Here is a 20,550-nt window from a genome sequence, read left to right on the forward strand (position 1 = left end):
TCACCTCTCCTATTTCTGCCGTGAAGCAGTAATGCGTTCCGGTTTGAAGGGTGGGGCAGCCGTTGTAACTATACTGAGACCTTAGAACTTATATCTCAAGGTGGTTGGCGCATTTACGTTGTAGATGTCTATGGGCTCCAGTAACCACTTAACATCAGGTGGCTGTGAGTACGTCCTCCCATCTAAGCAATAAAAAATTAGTGATTTTCTTATGATGTAAAAGCTCAGGACGCGCTCGGTGTTAAGCTGTGATCGGAATCTATGAAGTGGTAGTAGTACCTATGGCAGTAGAGATGTCCCACTCTTCCGACGAGAAAGCGCGAATGATAGGCAGCAGAAAAAAAATCATTTCCCGCTGGGTACTTCAAATACGTCCGACCATACGTAAAACAGTGAAAGTTAGAAGCGGTCGTAGGAATAATTTCTAAACTGCATTAAATACCAATAAATCACGAAATAAATAAAATTAATGTAATATTTTTTCTGCGTTTGGTCTTGGTATTAGGCCAAAATAATAAAATTATTATATTGTTATTGGTCCTTGAAACATAAGCAAAATCTATATATTTATACGTGAAGTATATAAGTACTTTGTACTTTCTCACACATAATTTATATAGAGAAGGAGTGCAGAATGCAAATATTTTTATAAATCATGGATTTAAAATATATTAATTAAATAAGAAAACACGACACACTCTACCATGTATTTGACACACACACACACATATTGTCATTCCGATAGAGGCACCCGTCACGTGCGGACGTGCTCATCGTCCACTCGATCGCCCGGTCTTTGTTCGCCCGGCTTTTGTTAGCCCGGCCATTGTTCGCGCGGCCTGTGTTTGTGGTACATCTGCCGACTAAGTGCTCTTTCTGGAAGTTTTTATTTGTTTTGTTTCCTTTTATTGTTTCTGTGCTCGTGGTACATCTGCCGACAAAGTGGTTTCCTGCAAGTATTTATTTGTTTTGTTTCTTTTCGTAATTTCTGTTTTGTTGTGCTTTTTCTTTGTCCTGTAGTAATCGCGCCGCATTGCCACCTGTGTTCAATAGAACCGCTCAGGTCCGAGAAGTTGGGGCCTCGCCGCAAGGCGAGTGTTTTCAAGACCCGGGGCCGCCCCACCTGGGTACTCAGCGATCATGGACGCTGTATTCGCGGAATTCCTCCGACTTCGCCACCCACAGCTCGCCTCGGAGTTTTTGGCCTTCAAGGCCAATCACACTGCGAGCCCTCTCGAGGACTCCGCCGCGCTCGCTGCTCCTGCGTCGCCTGTACCTGCGTGCAGAGCTTCTGCATTGAGCACCGCAGCCTCTGTCGTGCCTGCCGCTCCCGTGTCGCCTATACTGGCGAGAAAAGCTGCTGCGTCGTCCGCCGTGACCATCGTTTCAGCTGAGCGATCATCCGCGGCCTCCGTCGCGCCCTCTAAAACACCTACACTTGCTCGTAGGTCGCCTGCACCCGCCTCCTCGTGCTCCGACTCTGACTCGGACATGGAGGTCGACCTCGCCCCCGCCTCATCGACGGATGGATTCACCCTGGTACAGAAGGGTAAGAAGCGTGCCGCGGAGTCTCGAGCTCCCGCGGCCGCTAAAATTAGCAAAGCCGTGAACGCGTCGCGCCCCCGCCCTCAGACTCCCGTTGCGCCCCCAGCCCGTGCCACTCCGTCGCCGCGTCCGGTGGCACAAAATAAAACCCAGACCCCTCCCCCGGTTATCCTTCAGGAGAAGGCAGCTTGGGATCGAGTTTGCCTGGCCCTTAAGGCCAAAAATATAAATTTCACGAATGCCCGTAACCTCGCGAACGGCATTCAAATTAAGGTTCAAACACCCGACGACCATAGGGCCCTCTCTTCTTACCTCCGTAAGGAGCGTATAAGTTTCCATACGTATACGCTCCAGGAGGAGCGCGAACTCCGCGTCGTAATACGCGGAATCCCTAAAGAGTTAGATGTAGAGCTCGTAAAAGCCGACCTGTTAGAACAAGGCCTACCAGTGAATTCTGTGCACCGTATGCACACCGGTCGCGGTAGGGAGCCATATAATATGGTTCTAGTCGCTCTCCAGCCTACCCCCGAGGGTAAGAAAATCTTTAACACACAGACCGTCTGTAGGCTCTCTGGTATCGCTGTCGAAGCCCCCCATAAAAAAGGCACTCCTAGCCAGTGCCATAACTGTCAATTGTACGGGCACTCTTCCCGTAACTGTCACGCGCGCCCCCGATGTGTTAAGTGTTTGGGCGATCACGCCACGGCCCTCTGCGCTCGCGACCAAAAAACCGCGACGGAACCGCCTAGCTGCGTCCTGTGTCGAACACAGGGTCACCCCGCGAATTACCGTGGTTGCCCCCGAGCCCCTAAAATAAATCGCCGCGTCGCCCGCCAAAACCGCCTCCGAGCTTCCGGCCCAGACATCAAAGCCTCGGCACCCTCTGCGTCGCAGGCCAAGCCAGCGTTCGTTCCGGCGGCGGTGCCCAGTGTCTCGGCCTGGGCAAAACCGCTGCCGTACACGAACACGGCTACAACTCCCTCCTCCGCGATTCGTCCCGCCCCCGCGACTCGTCCCTCTCCCGCGACTTGCCCTCCGACCGCGTCCGACAATCTCGCTTTAGCGATCGACTTCTTTCAGTCGATCAACTTTGAGCGCGTTAACGCTTTGGGCGACGCCATTCGCGCTGCCTCCACTGCACAACACTTTATCGCCGTTGTGCAGGAATACGCCGACGTATACGCGTCATTAAATACGTACGTCCTCCCCTCACTCCGCCGGTAATCAATGGCGTATATAAGTAGAATAAAGCCCCTATCCGTAACGATAGGATTTTTTAACGCTTACGGTCTCGCAAATCAACGTGATCAGGTTTCTGACTTTTTGCGTGACCACCAAATTGATATCTTTTTAGTGCAGGAGACCCTACTTAAGCCCGCGCGCCGTGACCCTAAAATCGCGAACTATAACATGGTCAGGAACGACAGGCTCTCTGCCCGTGGTGGTGGTACCGTCATTTACTATAGAAGAGCCCTGCATTGCGTCCCGCTCGATCCTCCCGCGCTCGCTAATATCGAAGCATCAGTGTGCCGAATCTCACTGACGGGACACGCGCCGATCGTTATCGCGTCCGTTTATCTTCCACCGGATAAGATCGTTCTAAGCAGTGATATCGAGGCGCTGCTCGGTATGGGGAGCTCTGTCATTCTGGCGGGCGACCTAAATTGTAAACACATCAGGTGGAACTCACACACCACAACCCCGAATGGCAGGCGGCTTGACGCGTTAGTCGATGATCTCGCCTTCGATATCGTCGCTCCGCTAACCCCGACTCACTACCCGCTAAATATCGCGCATCGCCCGGATATACTCGACATAGCGTTATTAAAAAACGTAACTCTGCGCTTACACTCGATCGAAGTAGTTTCAGAGTTAGATTCAGACCACCGTCCCGTCGTTATGAAGCTCGGTCGCGCTCCCGATTCCGTTCCCGTCACGAGGACTGTGGTGGATTGGCACACGCTGGGCATCAGCCTGGCTGAATCTGATCCACCATCGCTTCCGTTTAGTCCGGACTCTATCCCGTCTCCTCAGGATACCGCTGAAGCCATAGACATCGTAACGTCACACATCACCTCGACATTAGATAGGTCATCGAAGCAAGTTGTAGCGGAGGACTTCCTTCACCGCTTCAAATTGCCCGACGATATTAGGGAACTCCTTAGAGCTAAGAACGCCTCGATCCGTGCGTACGATAGGTATCCTACCGCGGAAAATCGTATTCGAATGCGTGCCCTACAACGCGACGTAAAGTCTCGCATCACCGAAGTCCGAGATGCCAGATGGTCTGATTTCTTAGAAGGACTCGCGCCCTCTCAAAGGTCTTACTACCGCTTAGCTCGTACTCTCAAATCGGATACGATAGTAACTATGCCCCCCCTCGTAGGCCCCTCAGGCCGACTCGCGGCGTTCGATGATGACGAAAAAGCAGAGCTGCTGGCCGATACATTGCAAAACCAGTGCACGCCCAGCACTCAATCCGTGGACCCTGTTCATGTAGAATTAGTAGACAGTGAGGTAGAACGCAGAGCCTCCTTGCCACCCTCTGATGCGTTACCACCCGTCACCCCGATGGAAGTTAAAGACTTGATCAAAGACCTACGTCCTCGCAAGGCTCCCGGTTCCGACGGTATATCCAACCGCGTTATTAAACTTCTACCCGTCCAACTCATCGTGATGTTGGCATCTATTTTCAATGCCGCTATGGCGAACTGTATCTTTCCCGCGGTGTGGAAAGAAGCGGACGTTATCGGCATACATAAACCCGGTAAACCAAAAAATCATCCGACGAGCTACCGCCCGATTAGCCTCCTCATGTCTCTAGGCAAACTGTATGAGCGTCTGCTCTACAAACGCCTCAGAGACTTCGTCTCATCCAAGGGCATTCTTATCGATGAACAATTCGGATTCTGTACAAATCACTCATGCGTTCAACAGGTGCACCGCCTCACGGAGCACATTCTTGTGGGGCTTAATCGACCAAAACCGTTATACACGGGAGCTCTCTTCTTCGACGTCGCAAAAGCGTTCGACAAAGTCTGGCACAATGGTTTGATTTTCAAACTATTCAACATGGGCGTGCCGGATAGTCTCGTGCTCATCATACGGGACTTCTTGTCGAACCGCTCTTTTCGATATCGAGTCGAGGGAACCCGCTCCTCCCCACGACCTCTCACAGCTGGAGTCCCGCAAGGCTCTGTCCTCTCACCCCTCCTATTTAGCTTATTCGTCAACGATATTCCCCGGTCGCCGCCGACCCATTTAGCTTTATTCGCCGACGACACGACTGTTTACTATTCTAGTAGAAATAAGTCCCTAATCGCGAAGAAGCTTCAGAGCGCAGCCCTAGCCCTAGGACAGTGGTTCCGAAAATGGCGCATAGACATCAACCCAGCGAAAAGTACTGCGGTGCTATTTCAGAGGGGAAGCTCCACACGGATTTCCTCCCGGATTAGGAGGAGGAATCTCACACCCCCGATTACTCTCTTTAGACAACCCATACCCTGGGCCAGGAAGGTCAAGTACCTGGGCGTTACCCTGGATGCATCGATGACATTCCGCCCGCATATAAAATCAGTCCGTGACCGTGCCGCGTTTATTCTCGGTAGACTCTACCCCATGATCTGTAAGCGGAGTAAAATGTCCCTTCGGAACAAGGTGACACTTTACAAAACTTGCATAAGGCCCGTCATGACTTACGCGAGTGTGGTGTTCGCTCACGCGGCCCGCACACACATAGACACCCTCCAATCCCTACAATCCCGCTTTTGCAGGTTAGCTGTCGGGGCTCCGTGGTTCGTGAGGAACGTTGACCTACACGACGACCTGGGCCTCGAATCAATTCGGAAATACATGAAGTCAGCGTCGGAACGATACTTCGATAAGGCTATGCGTCATGATAATCGCCTTATCGTTGCCGCCGCTGACTACTCCCCGAATCCTGATCATGCAGGAGCCAGTCACCGTCGACGCCCTAGACACGTCCTTACGGATCCATCAGATCCAATAACCTTTGCATTAGATGCCTTCAGCTCTAATACTAGGGGCAGGCTTAGGGACCCCGGTAACCGTACTCGTCGAACTCGACAAAGAGGTCGACGTGCAACCTAACCCATGCATCAGCCCGCTGAGTTTCTCGCCGGATCTTCTCAGCGGGTCGCGATTCCGATCCGGTAGTAGATTCATTCGCGAAACAATTGCTCTTGAGTTGTTAGGTCTCCTTCGGAGGCGCTCGGGCAGTTGTTAGCAAATCCCACCCCTCCTGGCTGAGCCTTTGCTCGCCCACCTGTCCTGGTGAAGCTGGAAAGGCCTCCGGGCCACCAGTAATCTTTCAATCATAAAAAAAAAAAGAACCATAACAATGTTAGAATTTATAAATTCAATTAATTATAGTCGAATTTCGACTACTGGGGGACCACTAGTTTATAAGTTACTAGCGACCCGCCCTCGCTTCGCTTCGGAAACATTAAAACACACATGAAACCAAAAACATAAAATAAAAAAATAAATAAAAAAAGTAGCCTATGTTCATCAGGGACAATGTCGGCTTCTAATGGAAAAAGAATTTTTCAAATCGGTCCAGTAGTTTCGGAGCCTATTCGAAACAAACAAACAAACAAATCTTTCCTCTTTATAATATTATTACTAGCGACCCGCCCTCGCTTCGCTTCGGAAACATTAAAACACACATGAAACCAAAAAAATAAAATAAAAAATAAAATAAAAAAAGTAGCCTATGTTCATCAGGGACAATGTCGGCTTCTAATGGAAAAAGAATTTTTCAAATCGGTCCAGTAGTTTCGGAGCCTATTCGAAACAAACAAACAAACAAACAAATCTTTCCTCTTTATAATATTATTACTAGCGACCCGCCCTCGCTTCGCTTCGGAAACATTAAAACACACATGAAACCAAAAAAATAAAATAAAAAATAAAATAAAAAAAGTAGCCTATGTTCATCAGGGACAATGTCGGCTTCTAATGGAAAAAGAATTTTTCAAATCGGTCCAGTAGTTTCGGAGCCTATTCGAAACAAACAAACAAACAAATCTTTCCTCTTTATAATATTAGTATAGATAGTATAGATTTGGATGTCTTGAGGTCAGTAAAATTACTTTGAAATATTAAGTTAAATCGAAGGATAGAATATACAGGTCGAGCTTATTAAAAATGTGTTAAAAATGATTATATAGTATATTGTCATCATAATACTGAATGCCAATTATTTTTAATTTCTTTGATTAGAGCCATCTATCAGCTGCAGTATGAAGCTGAAAACGGAGTTATTGGTTTTGTAAAAAACCAATAGAGGGCAGTGTTTTAAATTATGGCATAGTTTTCAAGCTTTTCAAGCATTATATTGTAATATTATTTGTATATAAAATTTTATAGCAGCTTGATGCAGACGATTGGCAATATTAACGATTATACAATAAATTTTAAGATTATCTGTGAGCTTAGTGCGAGTTTTATTATTTCTCGATTGCGCTCCTAGCGGCAAACGAAAGGAAGTTGTTCCAACTCCATACAGTTTTGAGTTAAAAATTTACGCGATCGAGATGTTAAAAAACTCGCACTAAACACACTGTTTGTTGTTACATACATTTTTTACGTTAAAATTTCTACTATTAATGTTATTAACTGAACGTATTTTAATGAAGTCTATCTTTTGTGCGTCTAGTACTTATCGCCCCGTCATGACCTATGCAAGTGTAGTGTTCGCTCACGCGGCCAGCACTAACTTAAAACCGCTCCAAGTTATTCAATCCCGTTTTTGCAAGATAGCCGTCGGAGCCACGTGGTTCGTCAAGAACATCGACCTGCATGATGACCTGGACCTAGAGTCCATCATTAAGTATCTACAGTTGGTATCAATGCGCCACTTAGACAAAGCGGCACGACACGAGAGCCCTGTCATCGTGGCCGCCGGTAACTACATTCCCAATACTGCGGGCAGAATGGAAAGCAGTCGACGTCGCTCAAAACACGTCATTTTAGATCCTCCCGATCCACTAACGGTGCTTTTAGGTACCTCAAGCACCGGTCCACCGGTCATCGTTCTTCGAACCCGTCGCTTGCGACGAAGGGTTTGACGAATAAATTAACCCACAGACACAGCCCACTGAGTTTCTCGCCGGATCTTCTCAGTGTGTCGCGTTTCCGATCCGGTGGTAGATTTTGCGAAGCACGGCTCTTGCTAGGGTTCGTGTTAGCAACGTCGTCAGGCTTGAGCCCCGTGAGCTCACCTACTAGTTAAGGTTACTCTGAAATAGCCTCTGAAGGCTGTCAGCTTCGGCAGGAAAAAAAAAAAGGATTTATTTTATAAATTAAAATATTATATGTTTTATCTAATTTATAATTCGTCTTTTGTCTCTTTCGCTTTAACAATACCATCGACAGCCATTTTCGAATATTTATCTAAAAAGTTATCCCAAAATTTTGCTCTATCACCGAGCGGGTTCACATCCATTCTGGGTTTTTTTGTGATGTGGAGATAATTTAATACATTCGCTTCTTTTTCCACGGGCTTCCATATGAGACCATTTAGAACAGTGTCGTCTTTACTTGGTGTTGGGTTTCTGGAAAAAAATATTTAAAATAATTTTATTTTATTTCTGTATTATGACTTATTATAAAGATGTATCAGCAGACCGTATAGACATCAGAACTTGAATGTCATCATATCACGTTTCCAACCATTACCGTTACCTGCATCACACTTTGAGACATGAGGTCAAAGAACAAAAGCAGTCTTTAATTTTTGTTAACATGCTTGAAAATTATGAATTACTTTTTCTCAAATACATAACATTTGTATAAGGTATTTCTTAGAGACTAACTCAACTAATAGTGCGTTAACGAAGTGAAGGACTCTTTCCAGGAATGTCTATCTCATCAATATGTTAAGTTACAATTTTCCTGAAATTGCAAATTTATTTATTTACACATTAAAAACAAAACAATTTCTTCCATTTTTTATAATAATCTAGATTCTTCTGTTTCATTTTTTACAATGATTATTTATCTGTTTCAGAAGAAAGCCGTATATGGCTAAATTTATATGTACGAGTAATAATTTAAGTTAATTCAGCAAAATCAAATACGAATGAAGTTGCTGCAACGTAAAATAACATAATTATTAACGTACTAGAATTTAATCATGAAAATCAATTGAAATATAACAAGACATGGTGGATGGTGGATGTCTATGGGCTCCAGTAACCACTTAACACCAGGTGGGCTGTGAGCTCGTCCACCCATCTAAGCAATAGAGAAAAAGACATGAATAAAATAAGGTAAAAGCAATGGTATCTGAAAATGATTAAGTGTTTTGGTAAATATTTGTTATACCTGCTCTTAGCGAAGTTCGTCCAGAGTCGTACCATTTTCTTCAGTAATTTTACGTCTTGTAATACATTAGGCAATTTCAGAATTTGCTTGTAAGTATTTCTAATTCGGTTACACAAGTGCAAATAGCATAGTTCGTCACCAATAGTTGCACCGTGATTTTCCGTTTTGTATCTCGAAAATCTCGATATATGGTAGCTGTTCTCGTTGAATTCACCTAGGAAATCGAACATGTAGAAGTAAAGGTTCGATTGCAATTCAGCTGACAGTTTCGTCACCGCTTTCTGCAAAGCATACATCTGTAATACATCACCAGCGTAAACCGTATATTCCATTACGTTGCCGTAGTGCACGGATTTGTCTTCGAAGTAAAATTCTAATATGTCCTTAGCTGCTTCTTTGTACGCTTTATCGCCGTTTACAAATCTGTAGTTCTGTCTTATAGGGAACTGTACGATGTTTTCTTCGATTTGGTGCGAGACTAATTGGGGCATAGCCAAAAAATGTGACGTCAAATCTAATCCCTCACGCGAATTGAAGCCGATCAAAACCGGCACGTCGTTTACGATGTGTCCGTTTTCGGGAAGATTTGTAATTACAGCTTCAGGATTTTCAGGTTCGATCGTGGGAGCGAATGGAAACGTACTGTGTTGATCGTTTTCAAATTCGTCGTTATCAAGTACTCCGATTTCGTTTCGTAACAGTTCACCAGCCTCGACCTTCTGAAGGCCTTCTAACAAAACTTCGCTGTCATCTGTTTCTATTTTAAGGACCCTACCAAATTCAAAAGCTTTCGCCTTCGGTGTTCTATAAAAGTACATAGCTTCTAACGTGGTACCGCTTTGTATCATTACTGCGGAAAATAAACCTTTTGCTTTTTTAGAATATAATAGTGTTTCAGCAATCGCGGCCCCTCCACGGTTACCCATCACACTTACTCTACTTGCGTCTCCTCCAAACGATTTGATATTATCCTGAATCCACTGTAGACCAAGCAGAAAGTCTCTCAAGCCATTATTACCAGGAATTACGTCATCTTCGGTTGTTAAATAACCGAGTAATCCCAATCTGTGACTTATTGTGACAACAACAACGCCTTCTTCCACGAAGAAGTCTGGTGCGTACGTGAGGCTGCCATTGAAACCGGTTCTGAAGTTATCGTTGTAATCAAAAACAACGACAGGAGCAGAACCTTTGAGGCTTGGTGTGAAAATGTTAATGAAGAGACAATCTTCAGAGCCAGATATACCGAATTCTTCGCCATTACGCATTCTTGAGCTAAATTGTAGGCATGTTGGCTTTTCGACGTATGCTTCGTACGTGCCTTCCCATCCTTTATGTGGTACCGGAGGCTGGAAAGTAATCACATCAAAAATAAAAAAATCGACTTGGTTTGGAAATATTCTAGATTGGAATTGGGATTATACGACATTTCATAACAAACACATAAATATATAAGTTACTGTTTTAAATGAATTTCGTTTGTATTCAAAACCAATTTGGATTTCTATTATAAACTAGCTGACCCGGCAGACTTTGTAGTGCCTCAATCGATAAATAAAATACCTAAACTTTTGTATAAAATAGACTTAAAACAAACAAAAGGAATCCGTCCGACGGGGGACACACATAATTGTTATTTTTATTTAATTCCGAGCATTTTTATATTTTTCTACATTTTAAACCTTCTCTGGACTTCCGCAAATAATTCAAGACCAAAATTAGCCAAATCGGTCCAGCCGTTCTCGAGTTTTAGCAAGACTAACGAACAGCAATTTATTTTTATATTTTTCCCATGGAAAGAGTGCGTGCTTCTATTGATAACTGGCCTCAACGTTTAAAGGACTGTATTGCAGCCAATGGAGACCACTTCGAATAAGCTTTTTATACTTTAAATTGTTTTATATTTATGTATTAAACTAACACACTGTAAAAGTAATAAATGTCATTTGCAATAGATTTTTTTTTCCTTTGTCTCAGTATTTATGGCAAGACTAAGTATATAGATACACTAATAATAAACCGTGTTGACAATTAATAATATTAAAAGCACAATACCTTAAATCGTAATTTGCCGACAGGAGCTTCCCCATACGGTATACCCCTAAACGCTAAAAAATCATTTTCTTTCAATAAACTTTTCTCGATTTTACCTAATAGAACACAATTTCCCAATTTCACTTCGACGTCTTCCGTATAAACATGCTTCGGAGCGTTTAAAACGAAAAAATAAAAGAATAAACAATTATATTTTCGAGTCATTCCCGAACTCGATTTTGGTAATTTAATATTTAAAGGTTACAATAACGTATCTGTCTCAATTGACAACTTAAATGATAAGGATACGCAAGCAACGCTTACGTACACTCTTGTTATCTTTGATAAAATTAATAATAAATTATTTAATTTATCTTTGGAACACCTTGGTATCCAATTGATAATTTAAAATTTATAAGTGTGTAAGATTTACTGAAGCATATTGAAGTTGTTCTTGCTCACTTAGGCAGTTGTGAAGAAATGTGAGGCTTATTCTGGAGAGTTATTAGTGTACTATATTTAATGTATTTATCGATTAAGTGGAACAAGTACGCGATTCACTGGCCTTTTTCCAATTACAGCACAAGAGCGCATTATGCGGCATAATGCTCAACTAAGCTTCAGCATAATTCGGCATTGTGCGTCACTGAGTCGCATTATGCTCTGCATATGCATAAGCACGGGCTTAACCACGCGGCCAATTTCTGGCGTGAAGCAGTAATGCGTTTCGGTTTGAAGGGTGGGGCAGGCGTCGTACTGTTACAACTGAGACCTGAGAACTCATATCTCAAGGTGGGTGGCGCATTTACCTAGTAGATGTATATGGGCTTCAGTAACCACTTAGCACCAGGTGGGCTGTGAGATCGTCCACCGATCTAAGCAATAAAAAAAATTTATACATTACCTGAGAACTCATATCTCAAGGTGAGTGGTGGCATTTAATTTGTAGATGTCTATGGGCTCCGATAACCACTTAGTGGTGAACTAAGAATGTTATAAAAATGAAAATTAAGCATCGATAACTAAGCATAAACGATATCAAAACTCAACGAAAAAGGTATTATAAATAACAAAATACTATTTAATTATAATTTTTTTATTTATTCATCTAAAGTTCATCTTTGGTTCCTTTGACGACACCATCTACAGCTATCTGTCTGTATTTTTCAATAAAATCATCCCAGAACTTTATTCTATCCTCGTGCAAGTTGGTCTTCATCTCCAGTTCATCACTAATCATCAAACAGTCTTTGGTGTTTTTAGCTGCAGGTTTCCATTGAAACGACTCACCAGGTGGAGTTGGGTTCCTGAATAAACATGTTACAATAAAATATGGAAACGTATATTCAAAATAAAATATCATAATAAAAGATTATTTACCCAGTTTTAGCGAAATTTGTCCACATGCGTACCATAGATTTTAATACTTTAATTTCTTCTGAATCTTCTTCAGCCAACGCCTTCAAGTAAGTTTTAATAATCGGTTTGCATACAAATAGATAACAAAGTTCATCACCAATCGACGCACCCCATGTGCCTTCCAATATCATTGCGTCTTTTAATATATTCTGTTTCCTCATATTCAAGTCGCCGCTGTAGTCAAATGCATAATAATAGATTTGAGCAGAACTTTCATTCAAATATCTCCTGACAGCGTAATCGACAGAGTAAAAAGTGTTTATATCCGTCATGTAGGTCATAAATTCACCGGGCTTACTGATTTTGACGTAGCCCTCTTCTAAATAGAAGTCTTTGATCTCTTGGATAGCTTCGTAATATACATTTGTATTAAGCTCGAAATGATAATCCACTCGAATTGGAAACATCATCAGGAAATCGCGATCAGCAAACGTCAAATACTGTGGTTTCCGTAAATAGCGTTCCATCATTTCAATACTTTCTCGGGTGTTGTATCCAATCATGATGGGGATTTCGACATCAAGAAAGCTGTCTTCAGGACGCTTAGTAATGACCGCGTCCGGATGGTCGTGTTCAACAACAGGACCGTTTGCGAGAATAGGAACTTGATATTTCCGCGAATCGTCAGCGTGAATAGCCATCAGTTCCGATTCGCTTATTTTCGGAGCAGCTATAGAGCCCAACTCGCTAATAAATTGGGCGCTGTTACTCAATTTCCTCTCAAGAACTTCAGCTATGGCTAAAGCTCTATCTTTCGGTTTCGTATTGAAAAACATGGAACTATATGCCGTGCCACTTTGTAAAATCGCACCGCTGAATAAACCTTTAGCTTTAGGTGAATGTAGCAGAATGTCCACCATAGCGGCACCTCCATCTTGGCCCATTAAAGTTATTTTGAAAGGGTTTCCTCCGAATTTGTTAATGTTCGATTGTATCCATTTCAATGCTAATATGACATCTTTTACCCCGGAATTACCCGGCAGCAGATCGTCACCAAATGATACGAACCCAAATGTTCCTACTCTGTGACTTATGGTGACAAGAATAACATCTTCTTTCATAAAGAAATCAGGGCCATATTCTTTTGAGGCGTTATATGTTATTCTGAAATATTCATTGTAAAGGAAAACTATGACTGGTAGATTCGGTTCGTTATTGTTTGGAAGTTTTGGAGTGTGGATGTTCAAGTGAAGGCAATCTTCTGAGCCGCAAAAACCAACCTCATCAACGGGTCTCATTGGAACGTAATATTGAGCGCATTGTTTTCTTTCCTTCTTGGCATTTAAAACATCGGTCCAGCCTTCATGAGGTTGAGGTGCCTAAAATATGTTCATGTACATCAGATTTAAGAAATTATATATTAAACTAATCACTAGACCTAGTCACTAGTTTTCTAAAGAAAATAGTGGATATGTACTCTAATAGTATGAAAAAGGGCGAATTCTTTAACTACTCGTGCAAAACCGTGATACGCCAACAAAACTGTGTCAAGTTTCATCACAATCGGTGAACGGTTTGAGGAAAAACAAACAAACTTTGATTTTTATTTATTTATACAGAAATATTACTGTTCAATAAGATAAATTCCTGACAAATTATTGGGGTACTGTATTTATAAAATAAGCCTTAATATTTTTAAATTTCATTCGTCCTAAACCATAATAATGTCTTACCTTGAACCTTAACGCACCAATCGGTGCTTTTCCGTATGGTATACTCAGAAATGAGTAAAATTTCTCATCTTTAATTATAGATTTCACTTCTAAACCTTCTACTTTACCACTATTTGTCTCCACAATCACGCCGCCTTCGACGGCTACACACAGAAATGTTAAAAAAACAATATTCAGTGCTGTCATGTCGATTTTAATTACAATTTTAAACTAATAATAGCACGATTCATAACAATTGTTTTTGTACTGACGTGTCCTTATTTGATAAATATTTTTATCACCACGTACATGCTGTAGTATTTTACAGCCATGCGATAATCATTGATTAATATAATCGGTATTAAAGTATTCAGTACTTTGATAAAGTTATTTGGGTTTTCTTCTGTTGCTACTGGATTATACCTATAAAAAGATCACGGTTTGTTTGTTGTGTGTTGTTAGATTTAAATTTAATTTCCAGAATCTATTCAACTTATCGTTGTTGTATTAAGGATTTTAGAAGTTTTCTGTTAATTTAATTATATACTAACTAGTTTCGTGGTTCAGTTAGCGCTTCTAACTGTCAGACCAGTCGTGGGTTCGATAGTCACATCGGGCAAACATTCGTATCATGAACAGGTTTTTTGATCTTTGTCATGCGTTTTTAAAAACAGGAATTACAATATTACAGGACTTCCTAGTTTGAGGCCTGATGATTAAGTTTGACTTGTCCTCAGTTTTATTATAATTAAATACTAGTTTTCTTTATTAAGGAAAATGTTCTTATAATATTCACAATATGACAACCAATTACGTTTTCATTAAGTTTGTTTGTGAATACGTTTTTTTTAGCGCTTAGATGGATGGACGAGTTTACGGCCCACCTGGTGTTAAGTGGTTACTGGAGCCCATAGACAGCTACGACGTAAAAGTTCTAGGTCTCCGTTTTTTCAGTACAATAACTGTTTCATCCTTCGAACCAAAACACATTACTGCTTCACGGCAGATACGGGCGGGGTGGTGATAGTAAATACCCGCACGGGCTCATAAGACGTCCAGTTATTACGCAAATATAAAAATGTTGGTTTGTTTGTTTGTAACTTAAAAATCTTATTTTTTAAATATCTCTGTATCCCCATGAACAATATTGATTTTAATTTGCTTATAATTAAATGGATATATAGGTATAGTCTGTTATTTAAACTTAATTTCATTACTGTCCTTGAGCTTCGTTTAGTGGGCCGTGCAATGTATGGAGAGTGGCCCATGTTCTTTGATGTACTTTCTGAAGATGCTATGACAAGAACTCCAAGTCCAGAAGAATAAAGAAAATAAAACCTATTAAACTATTTTTTTTATTTTTTTTTCTTACTTAAAAATAATAATTATAACTCATCTTTTCTATTTAAAGGTTCTGAAATAACTCCGTTGACGGCTTTTTTTTCCCATCGGCTGATGAAATCGTCCCAGAATTTAAATTTGCTTTTGTTTAATTCAGTTTTCATTTTGAAATCGTTGTCCATATGAAGATATTCCTCGTTTTCTACGGTATAAGGTGACCATCTTAGTCCGGCAAGCGTTTCATCGTTGTCAGGTGTTGGGTTCCTAAAAAGTTTTGTCATGGTTATCATTATTTGTTTCAACAATCTGTTACATTCAACGTTATAACGCTGACGTGAAATAATAAGATCTTTGCCAGTGGCTAGGGCGGTTTGGATGGATGGAGTATCATAGTCGTCATCAATGGCTGCTGCTTTGATACCGGTGGCGTTCCAGAAGGCCCGTAAACTTCACATCCTATCAATGACATACCCATTGATGGCATGTAATGCTATGCGGATGACAGCGCGGGGGGTATGCATGGTCATCAGAGCCTTGTTGGAGCTTGGTGCAGGAAAGGCGATTAAAACTTGTATCTGAAGTGGAGAGATTTCTGAGATGGGTTTGTGAGCGGGGTGAATTGAATTTAGTTCAGTTCAACCCATTGAACACGCACGTTTTGCGCGTTTCTATGGTCATGGTAACTCAATTCCCTGCAGCCCTTCGATATTGTCTACACACAACGACAAAAAAGAAAAAAATAGCGTTTGCGGCTCTGTCTAATGAAATAGGAAGCACGGAGTTTTAATAGTTATGTGTAGTTGTAGTAGTTTTTATTTATTTATTTTTATTGCTTAGATGGGTGAACGAGCTCACACCCCACCTGGTATTAAGTGGTTACTGAAGCCCGTAGACATCTACTGTCCCACCCTTCAAACCGAAACGCACTACAGCTTCACGGCCAAAATAGGCAGGGTGGCGGTATCTACCCGTGCGGACTCACAAGAGGTCCTACCACCAGTAATTACGCAAATTACAATTTTGCGGGTTTGATTTATCTTACACGTTGTTATTTCTTCACCGTGGAAGTCAATCGTGAACATTTGTTGAGTACGTATTTCATTAGAAAAATTGGTACCCGGCTGGGATTCGACCACCGGTACATCGCTCAACACGAGAGCACCAGATCTAAGTTTTACATTCTTAAATAATGGCGGATGCGTGGACGAAATCAAAAGGCGCATGGCTGTCATGATGTCGGCGATGGACGGGCTGCGGAAAGTATGGAGAAATAGAAACATAACTAAGACCACAAAGATTAGGCTCGTTAGAACACTAATATTTTCAATATTTCTATACCCCTCTGAGACGTGGGCCGTACGAGATATGGAAAGGAAGAAAATAGACGTTCTGGAAATGTGGTGTTGGAGAAGAATGCTTGGAGTTTCGTGGACCGACTTTCGTACAAATGTCTCGATACTTCAAGAGCAACGTCTATTTGCTATAGTACAGTCTCAAATGGTGGATTTCTTCGGACACGTTTTGCCACAAGATGGCCGGTTGATGGTACAAGACCGCACGGGGAGGTCACCAATGCGGTGGAGCGAGCAAATTAAAACTGAAGTGGGAGGTCCCCTAAATGAGTGCAGTAGAATGGCCTCGAGCAGGGGGAGATGGCGGGACATCGTGAAACGCGTCAAGTCTGCCCCTTCCAACACTACATGACGATCACGACCACTCTGTCAAGAGTAACACGATTGAGAAGAGACGAATCCGTTGATAATCTAAGAGCGATTCGTTTTACCTTAATTAACGTTTATATCGAATAAAATTTAATATTAACATACCTGTATTTCGCAAAGTTGCTCCAGAGTTTGACGATTTTCATTTGAGTCTTTCTGTCCTCAGACATGGTATTGTCATGTTTTAGATAAGTTTCTTTCAGATTTGGACATTTGAATAAATAGCACAGCTCATCTGTGCCAGCAGCTCCCCAGCTTACGCCCTCAACCGATGACAATTTCATAATGTTTAATTTATTTTCATTAAAATCACTGAAAAGATCGAAATGGTAGTAGTAAATTGGACTTCTTGAGCGCTTTGCATAGGCGGAAACTGCGCAATTAACACTGTAAGCGGTTAGTACGTCTCCTGTATAGTCACCGAAATTAGGGATTGTTTTCTTATTGAATTTATTATTAAAATAGTGACTCTTTATTTCGTCGACAGCATCATAGAATGCGTCTTTGTAGGGATCGAATCTGAACTTCAAACGTCTTGGAAGTATAAAAGGAAAATCTTTATGAAGAAAACTAAAAAAACGTGGCTCTAATAGATAGTACAACGTTGTGTCCATTCCTTCGCATGAATTGTATCCAATCATAATTGGCATATCGATTTGTTGTTCAGAATCTTCTGGGTATTCGGTAATCAGGCCATCGGGCTGTTTCTCAACAACTGGCCCAAATGTGACGATACTCCGTTGATATTCCTTGGAAAATTCCTTTTGACATGCATGGAAGTCTTTGGAAACTATATTATCAGGTGGAACCTCATTCAATTTAGCTATTAATTTATGACCACTGCTAGCAGTTCTATTCATTACTTCTCCTAAATTAAATGCTCTCTCTCTAACATTGTCATGGAGGTATGCTCCAGACCACGAAGATCCACCTTGTAAAATTACTGCACTAAACAGTTTCTTGGCGGACGAATGCATAAGCAAATCAACAGCAGCAGCACCACCCTGAGAACCCATCAGAGTGATCCTCTCACGATCACCACCGAACTTTTCAATATTTCCATTAATCCATTCTAAGCCGAGCACTAAATCTCTAAGACCTGCGTTCCCTGGCATCGACTCGTCCTCCTGAGAAAGAAAACCAAAAGCACTTAATCTATGACTTATGGTTACGATAACAATGTCCTCCTCAATGAAAAAATCCGGTGCGTAATCTTCGGTTTTGTTATACGATTCGTAGAAATTGTGATTGTATATATAGACAATAACGGCACGCTTATTCTCGTCTAATCCGGGTGTAAAAATGTCGAGATATAGACAATCCTCCGCGCCGTAATGCCCGAGCGGCTGACCTTTCTTAATGTTGTTGTTGAATTGTATGCACGCTGGTTTTACTGTCGTAGTCTTTAAGACTCCGTCCCATGGCTTCACACTTTGAGGCGGCTGAAAAAATACATTGTTATAATTATTGTTGTTCAGAGTTAAATGATTGCATAGTTTCAGCATTATTTTCGAGTATTTAAAAAAAAAAATGTTACAAAATCTTTGATCTAGTTTCATACAGGGTACACATGCTATGTCAATGCGATGACTTATCAAGGACCAGAATGGACCTACTGAATGACAGCTTACGGTACACAGGTTTATTGGATCGAGTCAACCCGCTATAGTTATCTTTGTTTTCGATAGCGGTTCCACTAAGACATTCGGTTGATTTAATTTTAATATTTGCGGCAATATATATGACAAAAAAATCAGGGGCAATTTACCTACGCTTGGTTTCAAATTAACACTCTCTGAATGATTGGAAACAGAGACTGATGTATTATACGTACTCATACAGTTTACTATGTATGTACATATTGAATACAGATATAGAGCAAACAAATATGTTTCCAAAACGAATAATAATAATAATAATATAACTCTTTATTTATTTAACACCATATGTACAGAGTAAGCTAATAAAACAAATAATAGTCGGTGATATAAATTGGCGGCCTTATCGCTGGAAGCGATCTCTTGCAGGCAACCTTGCAGGGAGAGGAATAAGTGAACTGGACGGTGCTATATCTTAATAAACTTACATAAAAATATATACTTATATACACCTGAGAAAAATAAATACAATATTTCCAGAAGTGTGGAACTAATCGATAACCCAGCAGTCATGGGTGTTCATTCCTTCGCCAACGGGTCTGTCAAAACCGTCCGTACATAAATATATAAATATATATACATAGCGACAATCTATACTAATATATAAATCGACAGTGGTTTTTACGGATGTTCCGTAATAACTACTGAACCATGCATCCGATTGACTTGAAACTTGGTATTTAGCGGTAGGTAGCGGCTCGGCTCTGCCCCTGGCATTGCTGAAGTCCATGGGCGACGGTAACCACTCACCATCAGGTGGGCCGTGTGCTCGTCTGCCGGCAAGGGCAATAAAACAAATCCATATAGAAAATACATGTACTTAATGGATAGGCTAATATTTATATTATGAGTGTTGGACTCCCTAATAATAATGACAATAAATAATAATGTTAATTTTAAATAGCAAGCAAAGCGGGCGAGTACTGCTAGTAATAAAATAAAAACATTATTTACACCCATATCAAATACAAAGAAATAAAGTTTTTTTTTATTTACCATAAACCTCAAGTCTTTTATTGGCGGCTCGGCATATGGTATTCCCATAAAAGCGGCGTATTCAACGTTTTTTATTAACGTCTTTAGCACTTTCCCGGCTATTTTTCCATGGCTCGTGTCCACTGAGGGTTCACTTTTGACAATCGACCACAAAGTAATAAAAGCTACTAGTAAATATCCTCCATACATTTCGTTTAAATAAAAAAAACTCACTATGGTCTATATATATACATATGTATTGCGTCTACCACTGAAGCTATTCGTTTAGGCACTGATATCCATTATCGATTTTTTATCTCGCGAAGTCTCAAGTATAATAAAACTGACCGTATCGTTACCGATTTTAATTGAATCATCTGTTTTATTGCTGTTTACCGTCTACGTGGTATGTAATTATGGCAGCTCATAGACTTGTAGTTGTTGTCTCATTTGTATTGTTTAATATAAAATAATTCATCATGGAAAGTATAGCGGCTGAAATAGCAAGATTTAGCTAAGGTTTTAGTTGGCGAGTGGGCTCACATTACATCCTACCGGCAGTAAGAGCCGGTTGACGATTGCATTTTTTTTTTGCTTATGACTAGCTCACGGCCTACCTGGTGTTGAGCGGTTACCGGAGCCCATAGACATCAACAACGTAAATGCCACCGCCTACCTTGAGATATAAGTTCTAAGGTCTCACGATAGTAACAACGGCTGCCCCACCCTTCAAACCGAAACGCATTACTACTTCACGGCGGAAATAGGCAGGGTGGTGGTACCTACCCGTAAGTGCCATAATACGCAAATAATGCAAGATTCCAATGTAAAAGAGTACTTGCATGACACTTGTTC

General features: G+C 41.4%; 4 protein-coding genes across 5 annotated transcripts in view; all 4 read right to left on the reverse strand.

The window, feature by feature from the left end:
* The window catches only part of LOC692988 (aldehyde dehydrogenase), a 423,296-nt gene that overhangs the window by 79,132 nt on the left and 323,614 nt on the right, over nt 1-20,550 (reverse strand). The window lies entirely within an intron of this gene.
* On the reverse strand, nt 7,885-11,590 carry LOC101739374 (esterase E4). Its single transcript, XM_004933394.5, has 3 exons — nt 10,951-11,590; nt 8,896-10,244; nt 7,885-8,123 (listed from the first exon to the last, which is right to left on the reverse strand). Exons 1-3 carry the CDS (start codon nt 11,152-11,154, stop codon nt 7,898-7,900), a joined length of 1,779 nt encoding a protein of 592 aa, XP_004933451.1. The 5' UTR covers nt 11,155-11,590; the 3' UTR covers nt 7,885-7,897.
* LOC101739239 (juvenile hormone esterase) lies at nt 12,010-15,340 on the reverse strand. Its single transcript, XM_004933393.5, has 3 exons — nt 14,022-15,340; nt 12,310-13,667; nt 12,010-12,236 (listed from the first exon to the last, which is right to left on the reverse strand). Exons 1-3 carry the CDS (start codon nt 14,205-14,207, stop codon nt 12,038-12,040), a joined length of 1,743 nt encoding a protein of 580 aa, XP_004933450.1. The 5' UTR covers nt 14,208-15,340; the 3' UTR covers nt 12,010-12,037.
* LOC101735768 (juvenile hormone esterase) lies at nt 15,340-20,174 on the reverse strand. The gene is made up of 3 exons (XM_004933446.5): nt 19,717-20,174; nt 17,168-18,504; nt 15,340-15,605 (listed from the first exon to the last, which is right to left on the reverse strand). The coding sequence occupies exons 1-3, from the start codon at nt 19,903-19,905 to the stop codon at nt 15,386-15,388; spliced, it is 1,746 nt and encodes a 581-aa protein (XP_004933503.2). The 5' UTR covers nt 19,906-20,174; the 3' UTR covers nt 15,340-15,385.

The sequence above is a fragment of the Bombyx mori genome, chromosome 19 (genome assembly GCF_030269925.1).
Source record: "Bombyx mori chromosome 19, ASM3026992v2".
NCBI classification, from domain to species: Eukaryota; Metazoa; Arthropoda; class Insecta; order Lepidoptera; family Bombycidae; genus Bombyx; species Bombyx mori.